At 44.6% G+C, this 19,609-nt stretch overlaps 1 protein-coding gene across 1 annotated transcript in view; it reads left to right on the top strand.

The window, feature by feature from the left end:
• LOC142578410 (tissue factor pathway inhibitor-like) overlaps positions 1–18,116 on the top strand; it is a 50,071-nt gene extending 31,955 nt beyond the window's left edge. The window contains exons 6-8 of the mRNA XM_075687799.1: positions 3,118–3,318; positions 13,163–13,348; positions 17,387–18,116. Coding sequence (XP_075543914.1) covers positions 3,118–3,318; positions 13,163–13,348; positions 17,387–17,592 — 593 coding nt within the window. The 3' untranslated portion in view covers positions 17,593–18,116. The remainder of the gene's footprint in view (positions 1–3,117; positions 3,319–13,162; positions 13,349–17,386) is intronic.
• The last annotated feature ends 1,493 nt before the right edge of the window (positions 18,117–19,609 follow it).

The raw sequence follows: 19,609 nt of genomic DNA, 5'->3' as shown, positions 1-19,609 counted from the left end.
TGCCAGGTTCATATTCCTATGACGGCCTGTCCGGAGCCAGTGATTCTTAGCACCCTCTGCTGCGTCGCAGGTCTGACCGACGCCGTGGTCAGTTGCTTCGCAGCGGCTGGGGACTGAGGGCCGGGGTTTGATTGTTGTGTTCATATAGGAGGTTGTGGCCAAGTACTGAGCATAAAAGTGGCGCTACCTCCACCTTCATTTTCGACTAGTTGGCTTGACTCGTCTATCGACAAAACAACGATGACGGGGGCCAGCCAGCCATGACGTAGGTACCTGGTTTTTTGAAAAACGTGGTACAAATATGAGAAATGTCTGTACAACAACGCGAACTTACTGCACCAGCTTTTTATTGTCAAAAGTGGTTGATAAGCTCGAAATTTAAGTTTTTAACCACAGCATCACTCACCCTTGTGAAAGGAGAACGATGGGAGGCTTTCACGATTTGCGAGGCGGGCTGTCGACATCGTCTTAGAGTTGCTGGAGGAGGGACTCTTAGTTCTTAGAGGCCGCTCAGATCGAAAAATTCTGCTTACTAAGTATCCACGCGCTTTTGCGAGTTACCGCTCCAAATGTAAACACTACCGAGGGGAAGCTTTGCGTTGTGCAATGAAAAAAGTAGGTCCTTAAAATTTGTTGCCAGTCCCTTTAAGTTTCCCAGCCAAAACCATGCGTGATGATGGCTTACGTCTTTGAAGGACCTGCCGTATAGGTAAGGACGCTCAAATAATGACAACACACTCTTTAGGTCGTGGAAGAATTTATTGCCGTTTTTGACAGAGACCGACTACTTTAACTAATGACCAATTGTAGAACATCTTTTGTCTAAACAAGCACTTCACCGACGCCCATGCCACTTGCATCAGTACTGATTTCGGTATCGGGTTGTTCATCGAACTGTCTAAAGACCGGTAGAGACTAGGCGTCATTTCAGTTTTTAAATGCTCCCACCTGTGGAATGTCTCACATGATGTCAGATTTTGTAAGTTGGGTCAATGGCTCGGCGATGAGGGAAAAGTCCTTAACAAAGCGCCTGAAGAAGACAGACACGTGGGGAAGACGAGTGGCCAAACTGGAAATGCAGGGAAGAAAACTCAAATGGGAGCTATCAGATGCTTCCAATGCAAGAAATTTGGACACTATGCCGTGCGATACCCAAGGCACTTCCACAGAATGAAGAAGCACGAAACGCACTTTGTGCAGTAAAAATGCGTTAGCATCACTGCCGCATGTGGTGGCCCCTGCTCATGGTCGCCATTTTCAGTTGACAACCGATGCCTCTGAGATACCGGTAGGAACCTGCCTACCACAACTTGTAAACATAGAACAAACACCGGTCGCATTACTCAGTAAAAGGTTGGCGGTAGCACAGGGAAAGTGGTTAATCATAGAGAGAAAGAGGTGTTTGCGGCCATGTGGACGCTAGGGAGGCTTCGCACCTATTTGGAGCGAGAATAAAGGTGGCCACGGACCACAATCCGCAAGCATTTCAGTCGGGCTCTGGGTCCATCAACCCGAGGTTGCTGCGCTCGTCATATGCGCTACAAACGTATGAATTTGATAACAGTTAGGGTTACTAACACCTGATGCGGAAAGCGCGCGGCCAATGTGGCTCTGCTGAGCTCTTGTGTGCGTAGGTCTGTGTGTACGCGTGCAGGTTAGTACGCACGTGCCCATTTCCAAGGTTCGCGTGTGCTGCTGTCTACAGGCCTCAAGGCGGACAGCGAAGCTATCTTTGTGATTTACCGCGGATGCATGGTGGACCTGACGGCAGATTTCTGCCCTTCCTTCGTGAATTGCAAGGGCACTTCGTGCTGTGTTGTGTGGTTATTGCGGGTGGCGTGTGTGGAATGTCACGCTGACAAGTATCCCCGTGACATTCTTGGTGGGGAGGAGTGGAGTTCAGCGTTGTTTGTGCGGGCGGCTGCATGTAAGGATCACTCGCGGTGGTCAAAAGAGACGCGTGGTTCGACACCGAGACGGCGGCGGAAAGTTATAGCCAACGAAGGTGGGGGAGCCGCGGTTTAAGAAGAGTGCGTAAGCGAGTAGACTGAGTCGGAGCCTCCACCAGTGGGTTCGCAGAAGCAGTTCCATGGCTTTGAAGTCAACCCCTCACCGCTGAACCGCTCCATGCCGAGACATTCCGCAATCGGACCAGATGCCCAAACAGGGCGTGGAAGTGTTTTCTTCGGGGGAGTGTGTCTTGCGAGTTTGTGAAACAAGAGACTCGTTGCACTGCAAAGCATTTGTGGCAATGGCCTTGGCGTATTGAAAATCCCGATAGTGTCACCCTAGAGCCCCGTTGTGTGCACATTGCGCGCACCGCAGTGTGATTAGACGAACTATGGGGCGAGGAGGTTGTTGGGAATGCTTTTATGTACGTGCAGGGCCGTTGGAGGAGGACTCGGTGGAGATTTGGCTAAGAGAAAGAAGACCAAAATTGTAACTTATGACTCATAGTTTGATGTCCGCGTAAATAGTTTCCATTCTTCGCTTCCCTATTCTATTTTAATAAACAGTTAACCCCTTTGCAATCAGCGTCGCTGCCTTGCCTACTGCAATGTGACTTCGCGACATCCACAACATCTTCAAATTTCCTTCACTGACATCGAGGCGAACATCAACTCTGTGTAAAGCATAACATAATAATAATAATATTATTATTAACCGCAAAGTTCATTTACCAGTGGTATGGAGACAAAAAGCGTTTGTATTGGCGGGCTCCTTTCGAATTACAGTGCATGAAATTTATAATAAGCATTAAGGTTTATAGCGCGAAAGCAAACACCTACTTACACTTCATTTCTATAAAGCCGAGGACAGCTAAATCACTGTACAAGGAGCTGCATTTAAAAGAAATCCCGTTGCAGAGGATTCAACCTACGTTTGCTTTCAAGCTCCTTTCTTTTACTGAGCCATTTAGACAAGCAGTGTACATCCGCAGGCATACGCTTGTGTTACCTGTCCCTGTTGTTGGCTTTGAAGCATGTCAGTGTTAATTTGCGCTTGGTTTTATTTTTCAGTTTGTTTTTTTGCTAGGTAAATGGGCTATAAAAAGACATTACCGACCGCTCCAATGTGCGGCAAAGCTTCAGCGTGACACTGATACATTTCATACAGACGCCCCTATATGCAAGGGGGCACTCGAGCTGACAGCCTGCGACAACGAGACGGAGCGGTACTTCTTTCACCACGACCCGGACAAGCATGTCTGCTTGGTGCGCTGGCAGCTCGATCCCGGCTGTCTCGGGGGAAAGAACCGCTTCACCAGCGCCACCGAGTGTCGGAAGCGCTGCGTCGCGGACCCATCGGGGAAATACGGTGAGTGTCAGCTGTGATGCCTGCAAAAAGTTACGCCTTTCAAGAATGAAGAAGCCGGGCGAGAAGATGGACAGGAAAACGGCACATGAATCGCGGCACTCGCACAGTTACCTGTTGCGCGGTTTAATTAGGCCGGCTTTCTACCGCCTTCATTTTTTCAGCAAATCGCCGAATAGAATACACAAAACGCAGGCGACAAATTCTGACTGTCGCTCTAGTCGGCTACACATCTCACGTGACAATTAAGCGTGCAAGGCTTGTGGGCACCATACCTGCCCGTGCTCCATTGGCCGTTGCTTTACCTTTGCACTCGGGGTGAAATTGAAAGAACATGGCAGGTAACGGCCCCGCTTGCCCTCTACGAGGTGTTCCAAACGACTTTAGCCGTAGTTGAAAGTGAGCCAAAAATGAAATAAAAGAGCGACGGATGCTGATAGCTGAGGGCTTTCTATGTCGCTGTTGTTCGTGGGAAACTACTACAAGGTGGCTTTGCACGGATGTGCGAAAACTTTGTTCTGGCTGTTCTTTTGCCCTACGCTCGTTCACTTGGCTTTAAACATGGCGCTGCGGTAACACTACAAGGGCCCCAGTCAAATCAAGTATATTTATATTCTTCAGCCGAACTTTCGCTTGTGCTCAGAAAAAACAAACCAACATATAACTGAAAACGGGCGTCAGTGGTTGCCAAGTGGTACGGTGCACTGTTCACTGAAATAGCCTCAGTTACGTCATTGAATATCGCGCGGCACTGTATGCCAAGATCATTGTTTTACTTTCTTTAAAGGCCACAGGGAAAGCCCAAGTGTTATCACGTATTCTGGCCTATGTTTTCTACGTGCGACCTTGTAGAACAACAGAAATTATTCAACACTTTTTGTCTTGCTGTCCTCGGTACGATGTGGAGCGTGAACGTCTCCGGACATCATTAAACGGGTTGGAGTACAGGCCATGTTCGGAAATGAAGATTCTTGCACCATAACCATGGACTTTAACGGCACAGAAACCACTAAAGCACTATCGTAGTGTCTCAAGTCGACAGGTCTTCGCGACCGTTTGTAGAATCGATGTGCACTTCCAAATGTCCGCGGAACTCTGCTCTCTCTCTCTCTTTCCCATCTTTATCCCCCTCTCCCCCAGTTCAGCATAGAAAACCGGACTGGCGTATGGTTAACCTGTCGGCCTTTGCCATCTTCTATTTCTCTTTCTATTTTCGGCAATGTTTATTAGGTGTTTTCATCAAAACTACTCATACATTTCCTGTAAAGTTCGTATCATTTTATTCTGTATTTTTTGCAATTTTACTGAAGCAACATGATAACATTGCTGCAGAATTTTCACAATTGTTTCTCCTAAAGCTAAGCATTTCTAATAGTCTTATAGCTTAAAGAGGGTTATAAAAACCATCTGTGAATATCCACGTTTCAAGTTTAGCGCGATTCTTTTGCTTAGATACAGCACACGCAAAAAAAGAAAGGGAAATGTGTTGGTGGTCTAACATCATTGAAACAATGTGTACAGCATGAGAAAAAGCAAATGGGCTTACGATATTTAACTGTAAGGTCCAGATACATGCCTACTTCATGTTCAGGGGAGAAATGCAGTGCTTTAAATATTCACTTAGTAGCAACCAGCCAAATATTTACTGCAACAATAACTTTTCTGCCCTTGTCTGATTTGCCCTTTGCTCTCCAACTCGCCCAACTACTTACGTTCGACAGTGATCAGACTCCACCCACAGCGTAGCGTCCTGGGGAATATTTCAAATGCCTCCGGGACGTACGTGAAGACCTGCAGTGCTGCCGCCGTTTAAAGTATATATCGATATATATATATATATATATATATATAGAATACGTTAAAATAATTTTTGTGAGATTCTGACAACACAGGGAAAAGTTGTTAAAGCACGCGCACAGAATACTTCGTTAAACACTCAGCCGTCTTTTCCACCACCTCCACATGTCCAACGCATAGTTCGAAGTCGCAGCTCCCTATGTTTGCACTCCTAAATTGCCCACGTACATCAACGCAGGGCCACTACCGCGAAACATTACAAGACAATTTCGTTGTGGCTTTTCTATCGGGATTTAGCATGGCGAGATCACTTACACAGACGCTTGAGGTGCATCAACGCTGTAAGCGCCGGCGCCGCTGTTGTCGTGCTCTCCCACAGATAGCGCATACGCGGCTCACGCGCGCAAGCTTAGAGGGCTTCCAGCCACGCGGAGTGCTAAAACCCCTTAAACTTCGTAAAGTAGGGCCACGCTTTGAAGAATGCCGCCTCCTCCTCGCGCGCTCTGGCCGAGGCCGACACCGCGTCACTATTGGCCTAATAGCATCACGTGGGCCATCGCGCCGTGCATCAGCGCCATTTTTGCTTGAGAAGCGTCTACGGAGTGGCGAGGAGCGCATGTTGGCGCCGTTGCTACGCTCGAGCAGTGTAGACGGCGCCACGGTCGAGGAGGGAGCGTAAAAGAAATGAGAAACGAGGAGCAGTGAAGGCGGAGGACGAGAGTGTCGCTACATTACGAAGTGTAACGGGTTTTAGGGAGTTCGTTTTGCTGAAAAAACGACGAAGCAAAAATGAGCGCACCGTCAACGCTGCGCTCAATCGTCACGTTGGCGAAGGCAGGGCGCCGTTCTGTGTTCCGCTGCTCGCATGCGCGTTGTGGGCACGCTCACAGCGTTTCTGCAGCGCTGCTGTGCCTATGCGGGGTCTGCGCTCTGGACTGGGCAGTAAACGTCAAGCTGACGGTATATAATATTTAGGTCGGCGCTTATTAAGACCAAATCTTTCCCGTCGGTTCCATCTGATGGCAGCTGCCAGGTAGCTACCAGGATGCTGTTCCTTCTGCGTGGCAGAGCTTGCGTCGCGTGTGGCTTCGTGTGTACGTGTCGCTCCCGCGTATACGTGAAACACCGCCCGAGGATTTCAAGGCTTCAAGCCCGATGATTTACTTTGCCATCGCTTTCAGTGTCTTTCCCTTCGAGTAAAAAAGCCAAATTTTATTGCGATAATAAATACAGGGGCGCTCGACGACGCAGGAGGGAAAGCTGCTTTAGATGGGCCGGCGACGACGTTGACGATATTTCTGTACGCTGTGAAAAAGCTTCGTATTCGAAGCTGCTGTTAGTTCCTGCTTGCTCGTAAATAATTGTTCTGCATGTTGTTCCCCTAATAACATTTTCTTCATTATCTGCTTTGCATAAATATTCCGTAAAAAGGACACTTTTGTCCTTGATTTGTAAACTAGGGATAGCGAGAAAGTAAAATGCAAAATGCCGTAAGAATTATATTTTCACTCAAGAGCGGCAGTGAAATGGGAAGATGAGAAATTTTATTTATTTTCATGCAACAACGCTGCCGGTCACAGTAAATGCTACTAATGCAGTGATTGCTCATTGTGCCTATGCATTGCGCTTCCTCACTTAGGCAAAAGCTCCTTGAAGTTTGACTCGAATGAAGTGGTTGCAGTCCAGAGCAGCTAAATTACCGTATAGACTCGTGTAAGGGCCGCACTTATTTTCCACAATTTTGATGAAGTTCGGCCCTCACGCGGGACTGAACGTTTTGTTGAAAACAATGCCGGCGCAGCTGGTGGCTTGTGCACACTCCGGATCCCCGTATGTAGACCCTTGAATCCGAGGCCAACGCGCAGTTCTCGCCACAAACCATCACACTTAAGTACGCAACGTGCGAAAATTTGGTGATGTGCGCGCGTGGCATCGGTCCACAGAACGCCATTCCTTCTTCATTGCAATTTGTTTTCAAAATTTTCGACTGCCAGGCCGGGGGTGCGGGCCTTACACGGGTGTCGCCCTTACACGCGCCTATACAGTAGATGTTCCACCGCTTACATTGTAGAAAAGAGTACCCCACAGCAGTGGGTGGATCCAAACATTGACAGCAATTTCTGTCTCACATGCTTGACGTCGGGATACTTTGTTTCTGGCACCTGCCACGAGAATTCAGCAGTCTCCGCTGATCGTATGATCATTTTCACTCCTTTATCTTATTGGAGCTCGAAGAGCTCCACTTTGAACCCTCCAGCATCACATACAAAGCTTTACACTGTTGTAGGGTTGCCACTGAACACATCGCGACCAAGGATAAATTGGTTTGATACATGGCTTGAGTTCATTACTATTTTTGAGGACAGGTTGGAAGCCACTCTGAAGTTCCTCAAGCTTGGCAAAGTATTCACCAAGTTTAGCTTCGGTCAGCTCACATTCAGTACTAGTATCCAGCATGCTCTTCAGTGTCGGAAAGTGGACCAGCTGGCTTCTTTGTAGATCATTTTGGAAAAGTCTTAAATTCTTTTGAATCATAGACACGATTCGAGCAAATTGCGGTATCATGTTGTTGGCGCTTGCAACTGCATATTCAAAGTTTTAAGGTGTTTCAGTATGTCAGTGAGGTAGCTAAGATAGACTAAACAACCTTCATCATGTTGTTCGGGACATGAGCCCTCTTTCGCTTTCAGAAAAGATTGAAACAGTTACAGAAGGTCCACAAACCATTACATCATGTTGCTCACCGGCAACTAGCGTACTTCACAAAAAAAAACACAAACCGTTGGGGTAATCATGAAGTTCCAGCTCGTCGACGAAGCTAAGTAATTCCTGATTGGTTTTTGCATTTCATCGTTTGTAGTAGATGACTCCAAGGATCGGCTTCATAGCAGCTTCGTAGCTGAAGTTCTTCGCCACCATACGCTCACTAGGTATAATGCAGCGCATTACAAGAAAATCCGGAATTCAGGGGTCGCTCTGTAGATAACCTAGCAAGTCTTCATTCTTTCCAACCATAGCATCTCCAATTGTGACAAGTTGCTGGAGAGGAACGCCGAACCTTTTTAATGTTGCTATGAAGGTGACATTAATGTCAACACCACTAGTGGTTTCGTTGTGTGCAACCATATCCAAAAGCCCTTTTTTCGCGATTTCTATTGTTGCAACATGAGAGACGTAAAGGGCGCCCCGTCGCCACTGGTCTGTGTTCAAGTCTCTTCCAGAAAATAAGGGAGCCTATGCATAGAGGCTGAAATGTAAAAGACGAGGGAGAGGGAGGGTGGGCACCAGATGCCAGAGGGCATCGAGTCACACTTGAATCCGCGAGGAGCAGTAGTTTGGTCATCGCTATTAAACATTGCACCAAGGTGAAAATCATTTATTGGTTAGCTTTTTATTAATTTTAGCAGTGTATATCATCACTAAGAACGTTTATTCCTTCTTTCGGTAAACGCTAGCTTGTCAAATTATACATGGTGAGTGATGCTTCGATTAAAAACTATAAGCAACTGAGTGGGACCCTTTCCCTGTACTCTTTGTCCCATAAGACCTTATCCTGTTCTTTGGTGGATTGATCATTTTATCTGTGAATAACGGCTAAAAGAAAAGTAACCCCATACAGAAGTCAACAACATAACCGTGACAATGAATCAGAAGCAAAAGTAAACGAGTTCCTTGTTCGAATAATGTTCGCAAGGTATCTGGTTGTTTTCTTTATTTGATTCATTACCATACGTATTGAATTCGTTCTCTTTTGGTCTAAAAAATTAAGTATTATCGCATGCGTATGCGTCCTGCAACTCCATCTTTTGTCGTTCCCGCAATGATCCAGGCCCCATTTCTGCATTATCTTTGGCGTGTCCTTAACCACTGCAGTTGCTCTGGTTCTGGGGTGGGTGCTTGGGTCTTCAGAACGAGTAAAAATATGTTGGATTGGTAAGACTTCAGACCGCAAGCTACCGAAACATTTCACACTGAAAATAAAAATGAAAATGTACATTTTTTTCGGCAATGCAAGGGACTGTGCTTGATGGTCCGAAGTGAGGTAAGTGTCCAGTAGATATTTGTAGCCACCGTGATTATTCCACAAACGTTGAACTTTTCCCACATATAACTTTTAACTCTGGCGTCATAGCCACCGGATGTGGACTCGGCGTCACATACAGATCTCTTAGGCCAGTGGGAACATTGAGGGCCACGACCGTACAGCGTTTTAGATTTATTGTTAAGGCTTTTTTGTCGAAAGGTTGTATTTTATACACAGTCAACCACTTGCGCACGCACATCGGCAACAATGTTTCCTCTATTTTCACTAAACTTCAGCTCAGTTTCAATCACCGTTTTATCAGAAAAGCCGGCTAAATTATTCCCCATTGGTAAAACGCGTCTATAACGTTCCAAAGCGCTTTCATGCCTGTCTAGTGCAAAAACTGAAATTGACCCTCAGACTTTGAACTTTGCCGACGTATCATCTATAACGTGCCCTTGATTTGCACCCAGTAGAAACAAGATGCATTGTGTACTTTACAAGGGACACTGGGGCAAACTATAACACATGCAAAAAAAGGGGATGAGATTAGGTTTACATAATTCGCTCGTAATTCGACGAGGAACTTCAATGCTTCGCCAGTGCATAGGTCGGCAGGATAAGTGAATGCTCACTAACGCTCCCTCACCCATATTTTCGTAAGCTATGTACACTCCTATACTCATGTGAACTTGCACTCGTCGGTACTCTCTCACGCGCCTACTCATGCTCGTTAACCTTCACCCGCGTTCATAGTCACTTCGGTCCATAGTTTCCGCTGCCCGATCAGATACATACCAACGTCGATTCACATTCGTCGACAGTCCCTCCCCTCCATACTCCCGTACACTCGCACTCTTATTCACTTAATAGCGCTCTATCTCACGCCTGTAAATCAGCGAGGAGAACGTTTGAGCCGGTTCACTTTGAGTGATTATGCTGAACTGTGTTGGGTGCACATTACACATAGCATGTTCCCAATTTTAGCTAACTATGAAGACTTCGAGTTATATCGGGACATCGGGAAACAACATGAATAACATTCGTATAATGCTTTCATGTATTCCCTCCACGAATGTTTGCAAAATGCGGCTTTTTAGCCACCTTCGTGGCATACAGAACAGTCACATTAACCCCCCCTCGATATTTAATAAATGTGATGTCTTCACTTGTAGCTAGCTCAAGATAGTGGACTAAACTTTATTCAATTCGTAAAATACACTAATTGCTGTCTTGAGTGCCTATATAAGCAATTTACTAAAAGATGACATGAATAATGGAAACACTCTGGACGTTGCCAATTTCCATGCAATTTGAGCAACGTGAGTCACCGAGTTCAACAAGCAAGGAGCGGGTGCCCCCTATGACATACGAATCTAGAAATAAATACACGGTTTATTTCCCTGCAACACTTTTAATTAAGTTGGTCTTGTAAACACATTACACATATCATTCTAAGAATGTTCGCAAAGATGAAATCTGCGTGGCGTAGTTTTATCTCGGGCACTTGGAAACTGAATGCGTAGGCCGTATAACGCTTTCTATAACTTAGTAAATGTTTTTTTTTTTGCAAACGTTAAATTAACCGCACACGCATTCAACTTCACAAGCACATGGGGTATACATGCATTCTTTCCATAGTCAGAAAATTCGATCGCGGTGACATGTATAGTGCTTTAAGGACAGCTGACGAAATCCTGCCGTATTGGTAAAAGCACGTCTACATAACACTCCGGGTAGCTTGAATACGTAATTTATAGCAAATGTTGAATTATTCCGCACACTTTGTACTTTGTATACACAGTATGTATAACCGACGCCCGGTTATCACTTAGCGCGCATGAACGCAAATACGTTGTAGGAGTGGCTTGAGTGCGCAGCCGACGAGCTGCGAAGCGCTGCACCAGCTGCCGACTGACCCTGCTGCTTGTACATATTGTGTAAATACACCCTTTTCTTGCTGTTCATATAGGCGTTACCCTCGTTGTTAATATAAATGAGACACCTCGTTTAGTTCGCCGGTCACGCCATAGAAACTTCCTATACGAATCTCGTGTATATTGAAATTAAGGAGAAAATAACGGTTTAGTAAGTTTTGCAAAGTTTGCATAGACGCGCAAACGGCGAAGTTTGCAGTGCTTTTTGTCTAACCCTGCAGCTTAGTTTCACGGAACATGAACTTGATACGAGGTGGCTATCTCTCGGGACAATGGGAAACCTGGCTGGCAACGGCAGCTTGATGTTTTGTAACACTCGCCTAAGCTGTTTTCTCAAAATGTGCAAATATTTGACGATCATCAAACTTCGCTGAGGGATTACGCATACTATATCCCATAATTTATCAGAACGTCATTTTTCTGGCACGTAGACCTTCTTCAGTATATTGGGCAAAATTTTTGCGATGTAAAATGCGCTTGTGAAGCTCTGGAAAGCTTGCATAAGCAATTATTTGAAATGACTGTAATTCACCTGTACGCTTCAAACCTTCCGTCCTAACCATTTATAACCTAGCTATCATTCTCTGTAAATGTAGAATTCCTGCCAATTTTTATCTTCCTAGAGAAGTGGAGAAACTTTGAAAGTGCTTTATAAAGTACTTCTAAGCACGCAATAACGAGGGTTCAGCAATTTTCCTTTATCTCTGTTTAAGCAAGGCACTTGAAAAGATGTCTGCACAACGCAGTTAACTACCCCCCCCCTGCATTCCTGGGTAATTCCTCGATCCATCTTAATATTGCCCTAATCTCATAAAGTTAAGGTCATTGGTTTGTAAATATAATACACTTACATCATTCACTAGCATGAAAGTTACCTTTGTTTATTCGGCAAGGTTATGTTTCAGGAGAAAAACCTAACAAAAGCCTTCACTGCGCGGGTGCTGTTTTAAGCACCGTGTGTTTCTGCGAATACACAGTGATGTATAGAACGAAATAAAAGTAGGCCATGTTTCCTGTAAAAATTAAATAGCTGAGAGAGTTAGCTATAGGGCGGTTTGAGACTTACATAATAAAGAGATGTATCCTTCGAAAAATTCCGAATAGACGATCATTCTTAAGTGTCACTTCAAAATACAAAATCTGTGAATTATCTGGCTTTCTCAGGAGATCGCAGCATCGATGTAAAAACAGAATGAAATAATGTGTCAGTTTTTTTCATAGAATAAAGTAATTCAACTCGAATGGTTCGGGCTGGCAAACGCAGCATAATTTGTAAATATATACCGAACCTGGTGAACCAGCACATTATGTCAAAGGGAATTCTCATGAAATCCATCTATTCATGTCGCAGGATAAAATCGCTGTTGCTGCTGCAGTATTCCTGCTGAGGAATAATGCTAAAATTCAAAGTAAAAAGTGCAGAAACAATTGTGTGCGCAAATGGAAGAGGGCCAAGTGACCACAGGAACTCTCAGATGCCACCATGACTTGCCTCACACTCTATACGGTGGAGTAATGGAAGTAAATTTAAGCTCCACGTTTAACAAATACTTATTTCGAATTGAAATGCCTTGCCGCAGTACGTAAAAAGAACTCAGGCATTGCATACGGGTGAAACAGATCGAAGAGAGTAAAGCATCGTCTCGCTCTACTTTAACTTTTAGGCTGCCCTTTGGCTGCTCGTTTACTCCACGGAGTTTGTAAACAAGGAGCGTTGGATTATTGAAGTGTTTGACATATTCATACGACCTTGTGTTATACTTGCGTCCCCTGGAGGTAGCACGATCCTTCGTGGTGGCTTAGAGGCTATGGTGTCGGGCTGCTGAGCACGAGTTCACAGAATCAAATCCCGGCCACGGCGGCCGCATATCGAAGGGGGAGAAATGCGAAAATACCAGTGTACTTAGCATTTAGGTGCACGTTAAAGAACCCCTGGTGTTCGAAATTGTTCTGGAGTCCCCCACTACGGCGTGCCTCATTATGAAATTGTGGTTTTAGCACGCAAAGCCCAATAGTGTAAATCTTAAAGCAGCGCGAAAACATACCATTAGGACGAGCCCATAACGTAATTTTGGGGACGCTGGCGCAGGACTGCCGGCAGATTGCGTGGAGCCCATCAAAGCTACGCCATGCACAGACGAGGATATTACGCAGCGCGAACATAATTATTTCTTCGAGAATGACAACTGTACCTTCCAGACGGGATCCAAATGCCTACACGGTCCCAACCGGTTCGTGTCTACAGAAGAATGTCACGAGGCCTGCATTGACGGAGGTGAGCGGAATGATTTCAGTGGTTCTTCATTTTAAGCACGCTGGAAACTGGCAGCACTGTGAACAGTCAAAGAAAACAAGCGACCACACCTGAAGAAAATACGACGGCTTTTAAGAATCGGCGCATGGCATCATATTTCATGCAAAGGTAGCCTTTCAAGCCAGAGAAATGGCTTCTGCATTGGTACACCGTTATCATTTCCTTTCGTATATTTCTCCTTAATGTTGCGAGGGCATAGATATGGAGATGCTTGGGTGCATGTGTGTGCCGCTCATGTGAGAATACGCACAACTGAGAAATCGAAAAAAAGAAAATAACTTTAATGAAAGCAATAGTAGGAAAGCACAATACAGGGTGTTTCTACAGCTGCACCAAACTTTTTAAAATTGCCTGTTGTAGCAAGCGCTATTCGAACCTTTGATCTAATTTTCCCGATCAGGCGGCTCCTACTTCTACGAGAAATCAAAATGCTCATGAAATAATTAACATAACTACATTAATCAGTTTTTACTTATTTATTTTATGGCACGTATATGAATCTACGTATTGTAGTGAGCGGAGTTGCAAGCCATATGGATTGGAACGAATTCTGAAGATGACACTGGTTTCGAGGTACTTGAGTCTGACTTGTAGTAAAAGTGCACTGCTATTCCGCTTACTTTTTAATGAAAACTCCGTTTTGTGCATTGAAGCCCAAAAGTAACTGGAACGCCGGTGCTAGTTGCTGGAAACCTGGAAAATACCTCGAAACAGGTAAAGTTATGAGAATTATTTCCAAGTATGTACGCCTTGAGCACTCACTGGCTACAATGCGTAGTTAGAAGTGTGTGCCATAAAGAGTTATTTAGAAAGTTAATTAGTGCATGCAAACATGTTAATTGTACGATCAAGCAGTTCGATTTATTATAGAACTAATGGCTGCCGCGTCGAGTAATTAAGTTCAACGTTTGGAATTCTGCTATTTGGCACACCGAAATTTTAACAAATTTGGTGAAGCTAAGAAAACAGCACCTGGCATAGTGTACTTGAAGCAAATATAGTTGCATACGAATGCTCGGTAGCTTTCGGAATGCGGGTACGAGTACTATCAAGCGTTCTACACAATACTACAGAATACAGTGGATCACCTCAAGCAAAGAGAAAGCCGTTCTGTTATTTAAGTTAACAGTTTAGTTAATCACGTAAGGAATTTCTATCGCGGCATGTGAGAATGTTGTCAGAAAGGGAATCGCATAAGACTAGGGCTTGTGAAAATAACGAATTTGACGTTGCCACTGTTCAACCAAGCGCAGACCAAGCTTGTCCGTCAACAGCTGCTTCGCGGCTCGACTATAATGTTAGTACCATCGTTTAAGGTGGAACATTAACCAGTAGTCACGTGCTGGAAGGCACACGGACAGCAGGAGCTCATTTGGTGCTTGTGCGCCAACACCTAGGTCGCCGATGTAACTCATTCGGCTCGTTTCGAATGTGCAGCAGTTCAATGCATCTGAAACATCCTATAGCGTTGCAGCTTTGTCAGCAAAGCCTCTGGCCTTTTGCAGTAACATCGGTACCGATAAACGTAGCGCACCTAGAGTAGGTATTATATTCATTATGCAAAGATGAGCACAACGATATAAGAACGGCGAGAAGCTCGACCAAGATACTCTGCCTTCACACGGATGCAGGGTCCCTGGTTTTGCCTGTAGATACAGCGCAACGTGCGGGAATTTTTCTTTTTGTGTTTATATATTGAATAAAAAAATCTGTTCTCTATAGTGTCGCCCATCTTCATCAGCTCATCAAAAACATGTTTTTATTTTTACATAAACCATCAAGTTTTAACATCATTGCTAGCCTTCATCGCCTACAACACTTACTCTGCCGCCGATAAAACTCACAAGACCTGCGTTTTTTTTCTGTTCTTCTGCCACCCACTTCAAGGGCCTTTGTACCTTTCTTTTGCATTTCCTGCAAAGCAGCATGCAAGCGAATTTGCCCAAGCTAAGTACTCTACTTTTCTTAAATAAAAAGTGTTTTCTCTTTGCCTTTTTCTCATCCATGCATAGATAAAACGTGCAAGCCTTTTCAAATGCACCGTGTCCTGGTTAGCTGCCATATTTGCTGCGCTGACGTAAGCCTTGTGATGCAATGCGCGCGCTAGGTGCACTGCGGCACCAAAGGCCTCGATGGAACTTTTTGTTGAAACCTTGCTTTAAGCAACGAAAATGCGTAGGAAAATATTTGGGTAAGGCTGGCATTTGGTGAATAATAAAGGAAGCCATCTGGTATGGAAGAAAGTTGTTGCTGCTTTCACAGCGTAAATATCTAATAAAAGTAGTTGTCGCAGAGTGTCTCTCCTTCTATTTCAGTTTCTTTCTTGTTCGTTTTCTATTACTGTCGGGCGTGAAGAACTTCAATAAGCAGCTTGGTCACAAGAAACAGTGACACACTGCGAAAGTTGATCAAAATTAGGTTTTCAGAATAAATGCCGAACAGCCGAGTGCGTTATGAAAGGCGCCACAGTTGAGTGCTCTGGATCACCTATGACCACCTGAACGTTTTGAATGTGTACCGAAGGCGTCTCCAGCACATGAGGGTCCGTTCGACGGCCTCAGCGGTCTGGAACAGAACATGCAACCTCAAGTTGGCAGCACAACTACGTAGTCACATATCAACAGCAGCGGATATTTTCCTTCGAGATATCGTAGTGATAGATCTTTCAAATAGCGCAAGGGGTAGAAACAATCAAACGCAAACGTGCGCAAGCCTGCCCCGTTATATATCCTGATAAAGGGTGGGCGAACATCGGGAGCTTACAATAAGAATGGAATATTACACACTAACTATTATCAGTGACTAAGCGTAAATGACTAGCATGATTTTTGCTTGCAGAGTCATGTGGTCTTTTTGCAATTCTAGTCACCTAGCGATTTTATCTTTTACGCGACAACCAGTGACATTTCCGTGACACAGGCTCGTTCACTAGAGTTTACAGCACACAAATCCTTCCGCAGCTTTCTTTTTCTTTTTCCACAAGCCTTGATCTTTTTAATGAAACAATTTCTATAACCTAATTGGTAAACTACGCATACAACAGCATTCATTCTTGGAAAGCTTGTTTGTAACCAGGCTGGAAATAAGCTTGCAGGTTATCCCTGCAGTTTTCCTAACGATGATTTTGGATGATAAAATTGATCTTTATTTCCCTGTTAACTGCCTTTTTCGCAGTAGTTAGCATAGGCGTAGTACCTATATATACCGGAATAAATATTCCTGCTATAAATATAGGCGCCTGCGTTAGACTATTCGATAATTGATGCAATGTTCTATATTTGCTATTCGTATTGATGATGAAAAACTTTATTTCGTATTCGAAAACGTTGATATTCTCCCGTCTCTAATTCTGACACATTCGCTATGAAGCACTACTTGCCCGTATTCTTAGCAGATAATGTTAATCCGTATTAAGCTGGGCTTATTCTCGTGTACAACTGTTTTCTGACAATGAAGGGAAAGCTACAGGCGCAGAGCATTTACACAGCTGTGTATGCGCCAAGTATACCGGCAGAGCTTGACAGTGCTTTCGGTTTCCTAGAGCAGATGCTGAGTCAGCGTAACTTCCACGTGCGACGATTTCTAGTTTGTGAAAACGCTTAAGAGAAAAGCTGGAAAATATGCCGGAGATAAGGCTGAGTGTTGTACATTGTCTCGTTTTGTTGTTACAAATGATATGTTCATGTTCTTGCTTCCGCAACTTGAACTAACGTGAATGATAGTGTCGGAATTATTTTAGGAGCGCTCTTACTTGTGCGTGCTTTACCTTTGTGGCGCCTTCTTTTTCACACACTTTCACGCTGCTATGGACGATATTCTCGACTTCACGCAAAGGGTGAAAAAAAAAGAAGAAATGCATACTAGGCAAGCAAGGTAGAGGACACAGTTGCTCCCCCGTGCTTTTCCTGTCCACGCACCGTGCTATACTTGCGTTGTTCTTCATGCGCGCAGATTGTAAAAGTCTTTGTAAAACAAAGTTCCCCTCTCATTCACCTGCAGAGGAGCCTGCGTGTCGCGTTCCCCGGTTCCAGGCCGCTTGCCGGTTGAGCGAGAAGCGCTTCACCCACTACTACGACCGCTTGGTCTCGGCTTGCGTTTCCTGGCGCACTGCCTGCCTTGGTGGACCCAACCGCCACGAGTCGCTCGCCGCTTGCGTGCAGACCTGCAAGCGGAACTTCTTCGATAACCTCCTTTTGGGATTATGACTGGCGTCGTTACATTGCTTCTCGTGTTTTCAGTTGTGCGCCACGAAATAAAGTATACTTATGTTGGAGATCTCAGGTCACGAGAACTCAACATGATGGCCTGAAGAAAGACCATGCCGGGAAGAGGAAGAATGAAATGAACGGTTGCGATTTCTACACGAAATAAATTTATTGGCCAGTTGATGTAATTTTTTTAATGAAGATAACTCAGTGTTATTTTCCAGAAAACTTCGACAGTCCTATGATTTCAGTAGCTGGAAGAGGGCCCACTGATTATTCTTGACAAGCCTCTGGACAAAAGCCTTGTCTCAGCACAAGGCACTTTTTCTGAGTGGCTGTGGTCTTCACAAAATACATCCTCGCAATATCTTACACCTTGAGAGGTGATTACATCTGCAATACACTGCCCGCGTTTTCTGGCTTCAATTTCGTTAAAAATTATGTTTCCCTCTTGCTTGTATTATAATAGTAGAGCATCGCCGATATCACTGCGCACGTGGCCTTGTTTATGTACACGTAGAACCGATCCAACAATAAACTTTTGTTGTGGTTGTTTCTTCTTGTGTCCTTGTTTTGCTGCGCTACACTACATGCCCTTCCATGATGATCCACCAAGAAGCTCACGGTACTATGCTGCTCCAAATTTCTTCTCATGTAGAGGCTTTCGATGTGCCTGACAAAAGCGGACCGGAAACCGTTTCGTTTAGTTACTGTGGTCAATAACAGAGCCTACTGTGGTAGACATGTGGTTTTAGTTGAGGCAGCGTGAGGTGTCGTGAATCTTGCAAAAACAAATTTCCGAAAGTAAGAAGCGTGTTTTGTTAGTGAACGCAATGTACAAAAAAAGAGGATGGTGCATGTGGTGCCAGACTAAGAACATAGGGAGAAATGCCTTTAACTTTTCCTGGTCCCTGATGTTTAATGTGTTGAAAATTGCATTCTGAGATTCCACAGCGGCAGATCTGGCATTTATCGTCTACTGCGTTTGCTAACGTGTATTCTTGAAAGCTTGCCCCGGGAGGTTTAAAATTGTAGATTCTTTTTCGAGGTGAATAGAGTTGAAGTACGAAAGAGACCACAACAGCCATGCAATACGCCTGATCTGACGCTTTAAACTTTAGCCTTCTCTTTCTTGGCGCTGTCAGCCAACAATGCGTGTCCTAAGATGAGCATTGGGAGCGTCGGGAGCATTTATTCCGTGAGCATTGGTGCTCACGGAGTGAATGCTGTGTTTGTAAGCGCAGTAAATTTCTAAAAGCTAGTGACATCACGTGTTTCGCACATTAAATGAGAATAAGAAACCTGCCGATGAGAGCACTTGCAAAATTACAAATATATGGTGATGCAATAGTTACGAGCCGCGTTGCAAATTTTCAATAAAAATTGTTATCATGTTTAGTCTGTGAGCAGGAAATGGAGCAGGCAATGGAGCAAAGGAAATCAAAGAAAGGCAAGCTGGTATAAAACATAATGGTTATTAACAAAAAGGTTACCCATTCATAGAGAGTAAGTAATGACACTAAGAACACACTATGTCAGATATATTTCATTTTTATGGCTGTGCACAATACCTCCGTCCCCGGTATTTATTGCACCGAATTTCACCATCTGAGTTCTTATACGTATGTAATTACTGTGATGTCCCAGACACCCTATGTCGTATGTTATGGGGATGTACACGAAAATATGACACAGTACACATCCAACCACCAACTGAGGCGCAGTGGGAGGCCAAGCTAACAGACCCAGACTCAGACTGATGTAACGGGCACGATAGATGGCCATGGCCCGCAGCTATCTGCAATAAGGAGGCCACCCACCTAGGGCGCACACTGCGCTTGCTCGGAATAAAAGTTTATTCTCTCTCTCTGCACGGCTGTACAAAACACTTCCTGCGAACGGCTGATAGCAATGAATGGCTTAAGATGATTTCATTCTCTTCTTTTTGAAGAAATAAGAAAATCGGCAGCATGCTACACTCCTGTAACACGTGAAGGCGAAAGCCTTGTAATGCATA

Source organism: Dermacentor variabilis, chromosome 4 (assembly GCF_050947875.1).
Source record: "Dermacentor variabilis isolate Ectoservices chromosome 4, ASM5094787v1, whole genome shotgun sequence".
Classification (NCBI taxonomy): domain Eukaryota; kingdom Metazoa; phylum Arthropoda; class Arachnida; order Ixodida; family Ixodidae; genus Dermacentor; species Dermacentor variabilis.
This window is presented reverse-complemented; position numbering and strand designations above follow the sequence as displayed.